At 35.7% G+C, this 17,568-nt stretch overlaps 2 protein-coding genes across 4 annotated transcripts; both read right to left on the minus strand.

Moving 5' to 3' along the window:
• Positions 1–1,041: 1,041 nt before the first annotated feature.
• On the minus strand, positions 1,042–9,442 carry LOC128607789 (phospholipid phosphatase 1). 3 transcript variants are annotated; one of them, XM_053624959.1, is made up of 7 exons: positions 8,967–9,442; positions 6,838–6,876; positions 6,255–6,406; positions 4,044–4,315; positions 3,675–3,732; positions 3,387–3,578; positions 1,042–2,565 (listed from the first exon to the last, which is right to left on the minus strand). In XM_053624959.1, exons 3-7 carry the CDS (start codon positions 6,285–6,287, stop codon positions 2,449–2,451), a joined length of 672 nt encoding a protein of 223 aa, XP_053480934.1. In that variant the 5' UTR covers positions 6,288–6,406; positions 6,838–6,876; positions 8,967–9,442; the 3' UTR covers positions 1,042–2,448. The 3 variants fall into 3 exon arrangements, with proteins under 3 accessions (XP_053480934.1, XP_053480932.1, XP_053480933.1); XM_053624957.1 differs by lacking the exon at positions 6,838–6,876 and having other exon boundaries at positions 8,967–9,421; XM_053624958.1 differs by lacking the exon at positions 6,838–6,876 and having other exon boundaries at positions 3,402–3,578; positions 8,967–9,419.
• Positions 9,443–13,036: 3,594 nt separating this feature from the next.
• Positions 13,037–16,987, minus strand: csgalnact1b (chondroitin sulfate N-acetylgalactosaminyltransferase 1b). The gene is made up of 7 exons (XM_053623916.1): positions 16,327–16,987; positions 15,847–16,063; positions 15,634–15,732; positions 15,371–15,549; positions 15,130–15,218; positions 13,882–13,963; positions 13,037–13,475 (listed from the first exon to the last, which is right to left on the minus strand). The coding sequence occupies exons 1-7, from the start codon at positions 16,892–16,894 to the stop codon at positions 13,195–13,197; spliced, it is 1,515 nt and encodes a 504-aa protein (XP_053479891.1). The 5' UTR covers positions 16,895–16,987; the 3' UTR covers positions 13,037–13,194.
• Positions 16,988–17,568: the final 581 nt, after the last annotated feature.

Raw genomic sequence — 17,568 nt, forward strand, 5'->3', positions numbered from 1 at the left:
CATGAAACTAATTTCATAATTTATAAATTTCTAAACTTCCCAAACTCTTGTATTTTGGGCAGAATGGTGAGCTGTTTTTTCCCATACCTTTCCCAGATGGAGTTGGATGATGGGCATGATCAGTGCACAAACTTATACAACAAGCACTTTTCAAAGCCTTGCCCTAAATGCAAAGTAATGCCAATAGCAAAGCATGAAGCTTGTAAGCTATAAGAATACCATTGCCTATTCATTATCTTTCCTCTGACGCAATGATGTGCCAGCAGGTAGTCAAGCGAATAGCATCTAATAAGAAATCTAATAAGAAATGGGTAAACTTCTTTGCTGTGGTATTGCAGCAGAAACATAAATAGGCAGAATGCTCAGTTGCTGACAAAGATACGAGTGAGCACCTTGAAATGCAGGATGGAAGAGTCAGCAGCAGAGTGGAGAGGTTGGCAATTGAATAGAGGTACACAGTGATGAAGCGCTGCACATAAATCAGCTCTGCATGTAGCTGAATATAAGCAGGTGGACAATCGCAAGTGTATGATGTTATGACAAATGTGATTTGTATAGCAAACTTAGTGATCTACCACACCCTACACAATGGGAGACACAGCAATGGAATGTGTTAGATCACTGGGTTTGAGAAGGCTGCCTCAAATGCCAATGGCACAATAAAAACATTCTGTGCCAGTACCTGGACAGGCCTTTGGCACAATGAATTGCAGGAAATTTCCAGCTCAGGCAGAGCTAGCTTGATTAGGACTATAACTCAATGCATAGCAGTGACTAATACTGATTCACTCACTTAATGCCGCACTCAAAAAGAAGTTGGGTTTTAGAAGTTACAATGGCTGAAGGACAGAGTGACATAGGATACATTGTGGGTGATGTTGGTGACACCAAGTACATGAGAATTGCAGGTTTTGTTAAAATTGCAAGTGATGCTGTGGTGGGCAATCAAGCTCTGGAAGTTGGTGATGTACATCTGTCTTCCTACCTGTTGATTCTTGCGGATGTAAAATCCCAGGCTAATAATTGGTAATAAGACAAGTGTTGAGTACCTCAAAAGATATATTGCCAAGTACATCATGGAAATGGCTAAGTACAAAGAAGACAAACGAAACAAATTAAAAAAAAAAAAAAAAGCAGCTAAAAAAATTTCTGCTAGACACTGAAGATCCTACCACAGATGTGGAAGTGAATACCCCTTGGAAAATATACAAAAAAAACCAAAAAACTATCATTTACAAAATAACTGCAATAACTTCAGCAGGTGCACAAAGTTAATTGCACGGACTTGTGTTGAGCTCGAAACAGTAAGAAATGATAATGTAGCCCTACAAACAAAAATCAAGGGACACTTTTTGGGACACTGGGGTTACAAGAGCTCCACTGTCTAAAGACAGATAATTGCATAAAAGATCTGATTAAACCGGCATACTTGAACACAAGTCAAAAGGTACTTTCTTCCAAAAAATGCCATTACGTTATGGCCAACCACTCAGTGGCACGTTCAGACAGTTGCAAAGCGGCAATATGGAACTCACCCTTTACTTTCACCACAATTTACGGACTGAACATTGCTTCATTGGTCCCACTATACACTGTTAATATGAGTAAGTCTTATCCTCAATAAAGAGCAGTGTATAAGAATGTTGAATGATTCTTATCTTCAGTATATATAACATTATCAGTATTTTCAGTGATTCCCATTTTCAAATAGAGTAGAGTAGCTTCACTTGAAGTGATTTCACAATATCAGAACCACAAAAAATAGTGTAAACATTTCAAGAGCTTCTCATCATTAATAAAGAATATCAGTACTATTGGGGAGTGCTGTCTGTTATTATCTTACAGAGTATGCTATCAAGATGTGTTACAAACCATTGTGATGATTTTTATATGCAGCCTCCACTAGTTATTAAAGAAACCACCGTGGCAGTCTGGGGTGTAAGGAAGTACAACAGAGGATTATGTATGTATGTAATGCAATCATTATGCACTTATGATTCTACGACATTTGATGAGAATAGCCAGAATGAATGTGCGTGGATAAGACGTATTATAAGCTAGCGACATGAGGTCACAGTCACAAGGTGATGACTTTGGTATTTGCACTCTACAAGGAACAAGAACAAGAAAGACTCCAGTAGGTCTGAAAGAAATATTTGTGGTGGGCCTCCACTCAGTTGTACAACCACAGTTATATGCATAACCTTCCATTACAAATGGATTTTCAATGGGACAGTTCATTTTACGTAGAGGAAAGACTGAAACAATTTCAGAAGAATCCAGATTCAGTTGTGGTTGCTTTGCAGTTTAAAACCTTCCAGTAGGTTTGGCCAGTGAAATATTGACATGTATGACTATACTTGAGGTTTCAGAAACAGCTGTTTGTCCTGGTCAACTCTCCTTTTCTAATGGACGTGGTCTGAATTTTCAAGCAATTTAGTCTCCTTTTCACTCAGTGCTCCCATAGTGGTTCATATCATTCGTGGTCTCCTGCAGGGTGGTGTGTGAGATTTCCTCTTTGTCCCTTTTGAGCTGGGTTTTAAAGAAATCTGACACGCAGATCACCTACAACGAGAGAAAAATATAGTGTCCATTTTATTATCTGAATAACTGGCACAGTTTAAAAGAATGGGCAAAAAAATGTACAAAAGCTTTACACTAAATGATTAAAATTTTCCAATGAAATATTCTTTTGAAAACATGTGGCATAATTTTATTGAAACCTGTTAAAAATCTGTGGTTTGCATTGAAGTGGGGGAGTCAACATACACAAACCTAAGCATATAAAGAAGGTGATGTTCTGCATTGAGGACTACCCAAGATTCTCAAGATTCTGTTTTCAGCTCTTCTTTTTGTTTTCTTTTCTTGTGTTTTCCTCAACTTCTGCTACATATGATTGTTTGCCTCCTTTGTTTGTTTGTTTATTCATGTTAAACCCTCTGTGTTAACTTTTGTAAGTGTCTTTGGGTCATTGAAAGTATAATAAATTATTATTATTATTATAGACATTGCAGGAAGAGGCTCAGTATAAGAGGCTGGCATTCTCCCTAGAGGGCTTTGGCAAATATTAACTGTGGGGGTACTGATAATTAGATAAAAAAAAAAAAAGTGCACTCTATAAGATAGCATTTATTTAAAAAAATAAAAAATAAAAAAAAACTACTGTGATAAACTATACAGAATCCCAATATCATTCAATGCATTTGTTATTAACTGTATATATTAAATTCTGCTTGGTTTTCTGAAGAATACCAATAAGTGTGGAATTGGCTGTACACATAAAATTGAAATAAAGGCTTATTCTGTCAAGACTAACCTTTATTAGTCATGGTAAATCACTCATAAAAAAAAACTCAGCATGGTAAAAAAACTCAGCATCCACAGACCTGCAAAATACTCACGATAAATACTGCCACAATGGCTCCCTGTATGAATCCAGTGAGAACATCACTCCAGTGATGTTTGTAGTCTGAGACTCGTGACAGACCCACATACACAGATGCTGAAATTAAGAAGAACTGGATAGTCGGCCTTATCAACCGGGCCCATTCTGCTTTCATTCTCAGTTGCAGGTACAGCTTTTAAAGGTAAAACAGAGCAATATTAGTCATTTAAAGTGTGAGTAATCAAGCATGGTTTCTGTAATAGTATAATAAGATAGAAGTTGTGCTTACTGCAACAAACAGCATACAATACATTGAAAAGGAAGAATGTCCAGAAAAAAATGAAAGCCTGTAAAAAAAAATTATTACAATCTTTTATGTTTGTGAAGATAATAATGACACCAAGAACAAGAAGAAATACATAAAAGAATAATCACACAAATATACCAGCAATGCAGACAGACATAAAAACACTCAAAAAAAGAACTGGCAGATAGCAAAATAAAGGAAGATGATAACATTGAACATATACTGTAAGTATAAATTTTATTTTAAGTTGGTTTCATTTCTCCTTTAAATATTTTAATTATTGCTTTATTTTCAAATTCAAGACAACAGCTTTTAAAATCTAGGCCCAGAATTTCTTTCTGGAGTTCTTACCTGCCTTCATTGACCAATGTCTTGTCTCCTGTACATGTGAAATTCTGAATGTAACCTGATTTACAATCCACAAGGCTCCAGTTGGGCTTGCATATGCTCAGGAAATGTGGCCTCAGCCGACCAATGGTGTACTTTGCAATGTCAGTCAGGGACTGATTTATTGCTGCTCCAAAAATAAATGACCCAACAGCTTTGTAGATGCAGGCTACATAGTCATTGATTAAGGAGGATCTGGATCTGAGATATATAGAAATACACTCTCCACCAGTGATCTGTAAAAATGAGATGAGATGCATAATAGGACAACAAGCACCCATTTTATTTTCATCCTTTATGGCAATATCTAGATAGTAAGTTTAGTACAATATAATTCGCTGAATGCTGGTAAAAAAAATAATAAATAAACTACTTTCATGCTAACCTTTTGTGTATTGTTGTAAATTACAGGCATGTCCTTGTGTCCTCGACAAGTATTTCAGTTTTTGTTCACATAGTTTCTCTTGCTCTGAGTCTAGAAACAAAACTGGTATGTTTTGCACACCAAAGCTTCATAATGTTCCAGTTTTGAAGACTAATCAATCATGCTGCTAATATAATTTTTGTAATTTCTTCTGTGAGAGATGTGAGAGATATTGCATTTAATCTCAGTTGAAAGTTTTTGTTGACTTTTAAACACTGTCACTTTATAGATGGGAAACAAAAATTATTATTCTAGGGTGTACTTTTTTAGGATGTCCCCCAAAAGACACCAGGCATGCATGAACGTACATATAAAAAATGAAAAGCATGAAAAACGTGTGCACTTATAATAATGATCTATAATAATGATCTAAACCTATGATGAGGTTTATGTTCTCAATTTAGTGTAAAACTAAATGCTGTACACAATTTAGTAGGTGGTTACATTAAATAAATTATAATTCTTTGAATAATAATGTTTGTAATGATCTTTCTTTTATGATATGAGATTCTGTTCATACAATATCGGCTATCATTTGCTTAGTGGAGAGCTCAGTTATTAGCATTTCTGGCCTGCTTCTCTGTTATTCTTTGGATGTGCTGTATCAAGTGCTACTTTATAGGCTAGCAATTAATTAATATGGGAAGATTCCATACTGTTAAATTTAGACAAATTTGAAAGATTGAAAATGAACATAACTATCATTTCTACAAAAATTAACCACACTATATTCTAAATATATAGGTTACGATTATATTTTTTATTCAAATCTCTGTCTATTATGATTAATCTAAACTTTTATATTTTATCATCTCTTGCTTTTAAACACCCTTTATCTCAGGAGTACGCAAACTCTGCCCAAAAATCTAGGCAGCATATAGTGACAATATTTTCAAGGGGAAATATCATGATGCTATCATGTTGACTAATGTGGTACATTATATAAACGATACATGCCTCAATCCAAGTAATGAACCGACTGAAGTTTCTAACCTTTACAGTTTTGTTAAGAACTTCTTACCTACATTCTGTAAAATGAATGGCATCGTGTAGTCTTAGCCTCAGATGCTCTGCCTATGCCCACAAGGCCTCTGATATTTACTGCACACCTTTCTTGCCACAAGCTTCAAAATTGGAATCTGCACAATTCTGTGTATGCACATACAGGCACTAGCAGCCAATGGAAAACAAACTTTTGAAGATATAGTCACTAGACTGTTCATGGCATTCCATCTTTAGAAGTTTATTAGCAGTTTTGTTTGCTGATTGGCTACAGGATTGCAATGTCAACTGAATGGGCTAATCCTATTAAAGAAGGTGGTTCTTGGTCAGGAACTAGACCCTCTAGCAAATGCTAGCAGTCTGGTTTGTGAGATTGGCACCCTTCAATGCAAAAGTATAGAATACATGAATATATGGAGTAAAAGATTTAAGGTCCTCAAATAAATATTTCGAAACTTGTGTGCTTTATTGTCCTGTTTATTTATTGTCCTGTTCTGTGCATTTATTGTCTTGCACTCATCTCACAATGTTGTGTATCTGCACTTTCTGTAGCCTTCCATACTGTTCTGTGTTGAATCATGGTCCTGAAGACACGATATTTCATCCCAATGTATACAAGCTATACAGAGGAATGATAATAAATACTCATTTGACTTGACTTGCGTTGACATATGGGCTTAGTAATCATAGCCTTTCACAATTCCCTATTTGTAAAATAAATAAATAAATAAATAAAAAGAAATACTTACTACAAATAATGTGAATGGAATCATTATTCCCATTAGCAGCTGATAAGATATAGTATCTTCTTTGTACGGGTACTTGATTGTGTCATCACTGCAAAAAAATCCTCTTTTGAATGGGTTGTGTTGTAAATTTAATACTGCAAATGGAAGTCCAGCTGAAAGAAATTATGGTAAATTAGATTACTTTAAACACCACAGCTGAAACTATACAGATGACAACTGGCTGAGAAAAATATCTGTCACATGAGTCTTGTTCTTCATTTTAATGAATAACAATTGTTCCTCATTTTTTCATGTGATTTGTATGACAACATTGCAACAGCTACGCCAAGTGTGAAGCTAGATGGCTACAATACGCTGTTTGTTTTATTATGACATATCCTCTTGACTAGTTAAAAAGGGAACCATAACACCCCTTCCAAGTACACAATGTTATCCAATACCAATCCCAAAATGTCATTTTTTTAAAATGATAAAACTGTATTAACAAACTTAGGCTAGGATATACAGTGTCTACTTGTGTTTTGTATTTTTCATTTCTGTCTGAGGGTGTGTAGGGCAAAAAACGCCAGTCACACTGACTTACTACAACAAGGTGTTCAGAGTGGCCTAGATGTCTGAAATCCTTTAAAGACATTTAGCAATAAAACACAAAAAAATTAATTAATCCATTAACAAAATGACAAGACATTTATGTTCTTCAGGAAACTGAAATGAAATATGTTGACTTTGACTTGCAGTACCGCAACTGATGAGCATTAAAGCTACAATACACATGATTATTTTTTGTATTTTAGTTTTTTTTTCCTGCTGAACAAGCAAGACATTTATTTATTGATTTATTTGCAAAGTTGTCATAAGAGCATAATGGTCGTAGATAATTTATCTCCTCAGAGTCATGAATACCTTAACCGCATACCAAACCAGGAGTATGAGTCAGTCAGTATGTTTACATGGACAATATTAACCAGATATTAACCAGATTAAGACAATACTCTGATTAATAAACTACCATTCAAACAACCATTATTGATTACCTTAATCTGGCTAAAGTCATACTCAAAGTAAACACAAATCAAATTAAGACATGTGGAGTATTCCTGTTTTAGTCGCAATATCGACACGCATTACATTCACATATGTACATACACATCACACTATTAACATCGTGTGGGAGTTTTCACTGCATTTTGTGACCGGACACGTACACCCACGGCAGTGCTCAACCGTTTGACGGCAAACAAGTGAACATGGCTGCGTCTGAAACCGCGTACTTACCTACTACATTATATAGTAGGCGAAATACATGTGTTTCGGCTACTATATAGTAGGTAAGTACGCGGTTCGGGACAGAGCCCACGGCTTCCAGCAGTCGTCTATTAGCACGTATAGCATGACAATTAATGAACTGCACTTGAAGCTTTCGTAAAATTAAAAATAAAAACACCCAAAACTGTATATGGTACCATAACGAAGACGAACTGTACGTTAATACGTGAAATTCTGGAGGCAACATCAGACGGCGTGGCGTGAGGACGTAATGACGTGTGCCATTAATCGATCTATGATCTACATCATGTAAAACAGGAACGTGAAAGGAATATTCTAAAAGCAACTCATGTAAACACCTTAATCACAGTATTATCTTATTCAGAATAAGGTCAGTAATTAGATTATTGCTGTCCATGTAAATGTAGTCATTGTTTCATTTCCTGAGATCATCATTGTTGTTGACATAATGAAAGTATCACTTGATCTTTTTTTTTTTAAACTAAATTGGGTGTGTTATAACTTGTCTGGTCTTGTCTGTATCTGCTATATTTTGTCTTAGGGAACATGTGTGCATTGAGAATAGGGACTTAAAATAAGCTCTCAGAGGAGTGTTATTTGCAATATTGTTATTTGTTAGCTGGCTGTTTCCACTAGAATCTCACAGTGCAGCTCAATTTCTTTTTATTATGTACAGGGATTTTAAACAAAGGCTTTGTGCTCTAGTTCATCTAATTTATGAATGGAGTGCTTCACTCTTACATTCTAGTGCCTGGCTAAGTTTTGTCACATTTTGCAGCTGATTTGCAGTCAGCTTTATATATATATATATACATATATATAGAGAGAGAGAGAGAGAGAGAGAGAGAGAGAGAGAGAGAGAGGATACAATGTGTTTGGATTAAGCTTCATAAAAATGTTTGTGCATAATAAATGTATTTTATGCTTAGGTTAAAGTAAAATGAATCTTTTCGTAATGCTCATAATTAATATAATTAATTAGGTCTGTGGTTATTTAGTGTTATTCTCATTTCTTAAAAGGTGTTTAATTACAGTACTGTCATTTTACCAGCCATTTGCTCTCAAAATATTGTTATCATCACATCAATCAACCGTTATATAAAACAAAAACAGTGTAAAAACAGTGTACTTAGCACAGGAGTATTAGAGTCTAGACTTTGTTTTAAAAGGAACAGTCTGTGGGGGAAAACAGCAATCCCACTTGTCTTTTTTTCTGCATAGAATGAAAGTCTTATATTGTTTATCGTCATATGCGCATTCCCCGGAAGCTGTGACTATACGCGAAGCCCTCTATCTTTTTTTTTACTTACCAGCTGCTACGTATAGTATACTATAGCGCATTAAAGATCTCTGTATTTTTCCAGACGAAGAGGAAATAGTGCTGGGAAGAGACTGTGCTACTGAAACAAGGCTCTAGTCACTTACCAAGGACAACGCAGGTGACATCCAGGAGAAGGAAGAAGTACCTTTGTGTCTCGAACATCTTTCTTTCTCTGAAAATCTAATCTTGTAAATCTAATTTTTCAATAATAGGAATAATTTACTTAATTCGAAGGCCGCAAAACACATTAGCTAAAGTAAAATAAATGTTTCTAAATGTACTCCCAACTAAAAAAAAAAAATAGCTACATCAAATCATCACGCGCACACCAAACTAAAAATGACTCAACTGTTACGGTACAAATTGTCCAATGTTACCGCTATCTGTTTAGTCATCATCGCGCGACTGGGAGTGTGCATGCGCATACTACCGTACTAACTAGTATATCAAACCTTAGGTTGCGTACTATTATGCCATACTATTTAGCATGATAGTATGCTGCTTCGGAGCCAGCGATCTCTTAGGCTCCGCCCCTTTCAAAGCGGAAAACGTCAATATTAACCCCTTCAGGCCATGTAGCCTTCATGCAACGTACACACTAAAGATTCCAATGTACCGAGCATGAAAAAAAGCTGATAAAATGTCGTTTTCTTAAACAAGATTCGCGCTTGACTAGAAGTACACATTTATTTATCTATGTAAATGTACTGTAAAGTACATGTCTAAGTAAAATATTTAATGTACTTAAATATTTATTTAAGTAAATGTCTTGTTATTATCATATTATTATAATGTTAAATTAAATTAAATATTAAAAGTATATTATTATTATTGTTGTTGTTGTTGTTTTTGTTGTTGTTGCATTATATAATAAATTGATAGCATTCAAATTAAATATATTAATTCCCTAGTTGAATTGGTGAAATGTTCAGGTAGGATTTATTATAATTTCCAATAAGTTTTCAATTATAATATCCCAATTTTCAGTGTCATACAAGGATTTGTTCAGCTAAATATTATCTCTATTGTAAATAGTCTATTATTTTATATTTAAAATGTTTCAGTGAAAAATAATTCAGTAATTATTGGTAGTCAGACTTCTGGATTCAGTTTGACTCAGTGGAAAAAGGACATTTGCACAGGAACTTTATTAAAAGTAAACAATGACAACATACTCAAAAATAAAAAGGATAGATATAAACAAAAGACAAGGTAAGGCAAGAATTAATGGCAGAACAGGACCATCGGTGTGAGTCCACCACAGTGTAGGGTTCCACACTGGAACACAGCAGGTGAGCTGTTTACATTGAGTAATGAGCTTGAACAGGAAACAGGTTTACACAAGTATAGGATGTGGGGCAGGACCAGGAACAACAATGCCATTTCAAAATAAAAGTGCATGTCTACATAAACAAAACTAGATAGAGTGAACAACAAACATCAATCAGTGCACATCATGCTGAGACAGGTGTCATACACAGAGAGGAGGAGATTCGTGACATACACACGCACAGGCATACACACATGAAGCGGGTATTCAGTGTTCTTGATTGAATGGTACAGGTTTCTTGGAGGCGTCACCTGAAGAGGCCTGAGTACCAGCTTGGAAAATATGATATTCTAACAAACCCAAGAAAACAATAAGTGGTTTTCTTGGGTTTGTGGATTTTAGGCCCAGGCCTTTAGTACATTCTCCAGGAGTGTCAAACTCAATTTCTGCTCAGGCTACATTTTTTTAATCAAAGTCATCTTTTAAATCAGCCATAACATTAAAATCATTGACAGGTGAAGTGAATAACATACATTATCTCTTGATAATGGAACATCTCAAGGGGTGGGATATATTAGGCAGCAAGTTAACAGTCAGTTCTCAAAGTCAATGTGTTTGAAGCAGGAAAAATGGGCAAGCTTAAGGATCTGAGCAACTTTAACAAGGGCCAAATTTTGATGGCTAAACAACTGGATCAGAGCATCTCTAAAATGGCAGGTCTTGTGGGGTGTTCCTGGGATGCAGTGGTTAGTACCTACCAAAAGTGGTCCAAGAAAGGACAACCGGTGAACCAATGACAGGGTCATGGATGCCCAAGACTCAGTGATGCATGTGGGGAGCGAAGGCTAGCCTGTATTTTCTGATCCCACAGAAGAGCTACTGTAGCACAAATTGCTGAAAAAGTAATGCTGGTTATGATAGAAAGGTGTCTGAACCCAAAAATGCATTGCAGCTTGAAGTCGTAGCTGCAGACCACTCAGAGTGCCCATGCTGAAACCTGCCCACCAAGAGCACATTACTTTTTTCAGCAGTTTGTGTTATAGTAGCTCTTCTGTGGGATTGGACCAGACGGGTTAGCCTTTGCTCCCCACCCCACGTGCATCAGTGACACATTTCATCTGGCCTGTTAAAACTTAGTGAGCCTGCAGTAGGCTAACAATACTTTTGACCTTTGTATGAAACATTTCTTCTATGCAATATAAAGATCCACTAGTGAAAACAATTCAACATGACCATCAGGAAATGCCAATACAACAAATTGGGGTTTCCTGAGTTATATAATTTTTATTTCAAAGAAATCTTAAGGCCTTCTCTATGGGCTCCAACAAGTCATAGAAATTTTACTCATCATTTTATAGGTTTGACATAATTTTAAACAATGCATCATGATCTAAAATGATATAAAATGTTTAATACCAGTGTTATCATTAAAACTACTTTAAAACAGGATTTTTATATGATTTGTTGTCCATAACAATCGATAGTAGATCTTGATATGTATTGGTTAGACCAGTTATTTGGTAATTATGCGCTTATATTCCTGGGTGTAAAAGAAGATGAAAGATGAAAATAATTTATCCACAGATTACATAGCACTTGAGTTATTTGACTGTAGGGACACTTCAGATTGTTTAGTTGGTGAAGATAAGTAGCTGTAGGAATAGTTGTAAGATTCGATCTGTCTAAGTATTAAAGAATCATTTGATAATTACATTTCTGTATATGAATATTATACTGTACACAATGATAATAATATAATATACCTTTTAAGCAAGACAGAGTAAAAAGTTTTGGTTGGGGCAATACAGGGTAAATTAGAAACAAGAAAGTAAAATGGGGAATAAGTTGTTCTGTTATGTGAAGGCAAACTTTCAAACATCAAACAGTACAAATTGGCACCATGCATAGTAAAAACACATATAAGGTGACAAGCACTACTATTTTACTACTATTTTCTATCACACAGAAGGTGCTAATCAATGGGATTCCTTAACAGATTGATTTCCCCCTTCTTGGAAAAGATGCAAGCAGGCACAAATATTGAAGATGGAAATGTGTCTCTTTATTGAAGATTCAATAAACATACAGATGTTCCCTTCTTGTACCTAGGTCTCACTCTCAACCTCCAATCCCCCCGACTCCAACCTTCCCTAAAAGCCCTCCTGTGCTTGTGAACCAAGGTCAACTTATAGATAAACTGCCCAAGTCCCTTAGCAACTCATATCAACACATTCCATTATCTCTCCTGTACGCAAATAATAAGATTTCGCTGATACCGGCCTCGGATCAGCGATGCTGCTGAGAGAGAGAGTGATATGGAGCTTACCACTATATGAACATACTGAGGCCTTCTAAAGCTATCATAAACACATAAGAATCTATGATGCTTCAAACACATATGAGAAATAATAATTAAAATAAAACTAATATTCTACAACAGTACACACATCCATATGAGAATAAAAATAAAGTCATGGACTGGCAATACAATGTTGACTATATTGACTAAGCAAAATTGTACAAAGGGTAATTCTTCTTTTTTTTTTTTAATAAGACCAGCATCATTCTTGAAGTAGTGATCAGTGCATTTCTGTGTGTAAAGTGGGGGAAAAGTGAAAAATCATGCATAAACCTGACCAGAATGTTGTACAAGTAAAACAAAATTAAATACATTGTCTTCACAGGATAATTTTACACATGTTCAGCCCTTAGCCATACAGAAACTGGATTAATATACAGTATATACATACATACATATAGTGAGCATTATGAGAACATAAAGGGTGTAGTCACATTATGGATTTTACCTGTGTCTGGGATAACTGAACTAGTTACTTAAAACTTATAAAGCTTATCTTCTTTGTCCGGCCTTTTCCCATATCTACTTGGGGTCGGCTCTCCTAATCTTTTGTCTCCAGATTGCTCTGTTCTGGGTCCTCGTTGGGTCGAAAACTTATAAAGCTTATCAACGCATACAAATAAATAACAAACAAGACTTTCATTATTAAAGTGTTTATGGCACAAAATATTTCCCTCATGTAGGTGTAATGTCTTCTGCGCTATCATTGAGTTTCTGTTTGATTGTATTTATGTAGATGATTATCTATTTGTTGGTGAAAGAACAGTTTTCCCATCTGACTCTGAGAGGCCTCATTCATGGCTCTAGTCTGTATGCACTCATTAAATGATTCTGTTGGTAGGTTTTCTGCACAAGGTGTCTTATGCCACATATGGAAGAGTTCTCGTGAAGGTGCACGCACTACCATGAGATTGCTGTGCAGGTATTTTCTGTACAGGTGCAAATCTTCTTCTCCCAAATATTTGTTAGTTACGTCAAAACCTCCTTTGGAATATAAGAAAAGGAGAGAAATGGGAAGAAATGTGTAAGGAAAATATCAGTGAGAGTATCAGAATGTATTCTTTCACAAACGCTGTATAATATTAAAGACAATAATGCTGATTTTTGCTTCCAAGGACTGCTTATAATACAACCTAAATTTTGTGCAACTCAAAATGTGTATGATGCTGTACGATCACACTTATTTTAATAATGCAATTGTGACATTCATAAATGAACCATGAGTATGTGTGTCATAATAAATTGGGGCACGAATGCATAATAGCAAAGTACAATGGCAATAGCTAAAGTTACACTGCTGATGCCTTAGGTAGTTAATTAAATGTTCTCAAACAATTTTTGAAATTCACAATGTTGCATGATTTAGCATTTTGTGAAATATTATGATTACCTATGTTGATGAAATCTGACAAATACTGGCATGTTATTCCAAAGCCTAACTCTCTCCAGAATCCAGTGCTTTTATTTATTACCTGTTAAGAACAATAAAGAAAAGAAAATAGTGTAAGGAAAAAGAACACTAGTTAGGCATTTAACTGTGGTTCTTTGAACACCTGATAACCACCAGAGGATTAAAACCACCAGGAGACTTTCTGGTGAGTGTGCACACACATGACGAAAAAAGTCACAAACTGATGGATGAGACAGAATTTGCAATAAATTCCACTTGTTATGCTTCTTTCCCTGCAACATTCTTGCTGAGTTCTTGCCAGATTGGTGTTGGTATAACAGTACACCCATCCAGATAAGAATAGAAATAAAGTCATGGAAATGGTAATTCTTTTTTAATGAGAAAGTAACTGGGAAACTATTCCAAGATAATTGCATTGATACCACTAGAAGGTGATATTAACCTTGTAACCTGGAGAAGGAAAATGGTGATGCCCAGGTAGCAATAGCTCCAATTGTCCAGGTATGGCACACCACTAAGTTATAAGGAGAAGATGGTCCTCTTAGAAAGGCATGTAATAGACAGTTGTCTATGCTGATTATAGGCCATAATGTTGATGTCCTTCATGACAGATAAACAGTTGATCTAAAGATCAGTTGGCTGCTGTCCAGTCACTGTGGTGTGTGCACAAGGCACAACAAGGAATGCTCTGATACAGTGTTAGAAATTGATTTACATAACTGATTGATATGATCTTAGACCCAACTACAAGGTCACCTCAGAATCATCAGGCCAGTAATGATCATCATCAACGTCATCCTCCTCCTCCTCAACTAGATGCTCGAGCTGTTGATCCAAATCTCACTAGCCAATCAAAGTAGATCGTTGTTAAGCCCACCCAAACATGAGATTTGTGCCAGAAAAGCGAACATAAACTTGTGGAGCATAAACGAAAGCTTTGATAGAGTGAACGAAAACTCTGGCAGCACATACATAAACCATGATAAGCAAAAATGAAGCTTAGAAAACTGTTAACAAAGAATGCTGTTTATTTGAAGACCATGTTAAATTTTTGCCACTGAGTTCACTGCTTTCAGTTTCAGAGTGTTTTTTTTTCCTTTCTCATTGTATATTTTTGTTCATTTCTTGAAAAGTTACGTTCAATACTTTTAGCACAAATCTAATCTCATACGTATCAAGGTCATTCTCACTATTGGTTAGGAGGGGTTGTTCTGTGTTATTTCTCACCTGCTGTTTTTCAAGAGTGGGTGTATGGTCACCATAAATTACATCTGGGTTGTACTGGTTAAAAGGTATGGGATAGAAGACTCTTTTACCTAAAAGATCCAAGAAAAAATGACCACTACCATCAACATATCAGTCAGAACAAAACAACAGTATCAATGTTACAGTATACACTGAAATACAGTAATGTAAAACATCAAAGACCAAAATCTAAATGACTTTCTGTTTAAGAAAGTGGTCCTACCAGGTTGGGAGTTAATGCGGCATGAGTTTAGGAAATCAAAAGTAAAGTGGACATCGACATCACAGAAAAATAGTAGGACATTGCTTTTCTTCCAAGCTCGAGCTCCCATGTTCAAAGCTCGTCCTCTGGTAAATTTCTCATTTAGGTGGATTAAAGTGAAGTTCCTTGATCTCACTCTCCTGTTTGACAGGAATAATTAATTATCCTAACATTTTTTTATTTACACACATTTACATACACTTGTGCAAATAGTCTCATACTACCTTGCAGCAGTTTCTATAATTCTTCTTACTTCATTTATCTTCTCTGTTCCAAAATTCACTACAGTAAGATGGATCCTTTCATCCTTAACACAAATTTCCCTGTGAGGAGTGGAGGTTAAACATGTATGTCTTTGTATAGCAGCTTTGTGTAGCATTACAATCTGGCTTAACAAAATGTTGCATTGCAGTTTGGAATATAGAGTTGAATCCTACCTAAAATTGTTCATGAATTGTTGAAATGTGTCAACCCTCGTGGCCAATGGCACAATTATATTTATTAGCATCCTGGATGTGTCGATTACTTCTTCCTTCACATTTTGCAGAGGTGCAAATGGCCGAAAGAGCTCCAGCCTCCTGAAGTCCAGAGAAGTATTGTCTCTGAATGTGAGATCATATAGAGATCCTTTATCTCTTTCAGAATGAAAAATTCCTAGTGTAATGCAAAATATAAAAGAAAGAACAAAACAGTTAATAGCATGCCGCTTTCAGGAAAAAGTGAAAGAGTTAAAACAAACTTTCTACTTCATTTCTCTCTTAATCTTGTTTAAAGTACTTGTGAGTACTAGCACTGACTCAGTGTAGTTGCACTTTAAATTAACTTTAAGAAATGAGTTATGAAATGCAGAAATGCAAGTTTCTTTGCATAAAAGCATCTGGAAATGAACTAAAGTTGGCAATCAAAGGCAATCTCACCTTCAAAGAAGTCATGCGGTGAGTATGTCTTACGAAACCAAGGGTCATCCTTATCTTTAGGACCATTAAGGATATGCAGAGCTGCTTCTAATGCCCCAGCCATATCCCTTCGAAGAGTTTTTCGCACAAGCTGCTTTGTGAGCCCGGTGTCAAGCTGATAGACATTGTGAAGTGTAAAGCTCTCATATGGCACCGCAGCAAACTCATTTGGTATAGTCACACCAACCTGACTTTTCATACGATGTAGTTGCTTGTGAAGGAACACCTCAAGTTCTGAATGACTATTGTGTGTTTCCTCCTTCTGTAGAAGTCGTTTCTCTCTGAGAGCATATTTCAAATGGAAAATCTGCTTTCTTAGGCTTGCAGTATAGTGATGATGTTGCTCCTCACGTTCTTGCAGCAAAGCTTGATATTTCATATCATCCATGGTTTCTTTGAGCAAAATTTGTTGGTGTTGATTTCTACGAGTTCTGCAGTCTGGGTTATACAGGAATAGTGTAAAGCAAAATGCAACCATAATCAGAAGTTTTGTACGGGCCACCATGGCCACAAGCCATCTCTTCAGCATGGTTGCACTTTTTTATTTTTACCAGGCTATTTTAGGAGTTAATATAGCCTGGAGTGGTCGAAATGTTTACTTTCACTCATGTAAGTGAAATTGTTCAAAGTCAGGCTCGCATATTGGCTCATATTTTGTTATTTGTCATTTAACACATTTCTAAAAATGAATTTCTATGGTCAAACTTTTGTCTTTAAGCATCTTCACGTCTCCATGTTTCTTCAGGTTGTTTTAGTCTTTCCACATCACCAGGAGCATCCATCCATAACATCCAAATCTATTTATATCACTATCGAGAAAAAATAGACCAACAAAGTTTAATAACTTGTATGAAGCTGTAATCATCATAAGCACTAGAATTTTGCAATGATAATTTCTGCTTCACTGTGGTTACTTAAATTACATAGACAAAATATTTTTGCCAGCATGTTCTAAAAACATTTGTGTAATATCTTTAAGTTTATTTCATGTTCTTTACTGGGTAAAAAATAAAATAAACAATAAACATTAGGTGCTAGAAAAGTTTGAGCAATGAAACATTTTATGGTGACCCTGAAGAATCAGTATTCAGCACCAACATAAACAGCCTATTCACGTATATCACCTACCGCCCTGCTGATAAAGGAGCAGTTGTAAGAGTAATGTGCATGCTTATACATATTGCCCATCCACATATTTGTAGT

This window comes from Ictalurus furcatus, chromosome 5 (genome assembly GCF_023375685.1).
Source record: "Ictalurus furcatus strain D&B chromosome 5, Billie_1.0, whole genome shotgun sequence".
In the NCBI taxonomy this organism is placed as follows: Eukaryota; Metazoa; Chordata; class Actinopteri; order Siluriformes; family Ictaluridae; genus Ictalurus; species Ictalurus furcatus.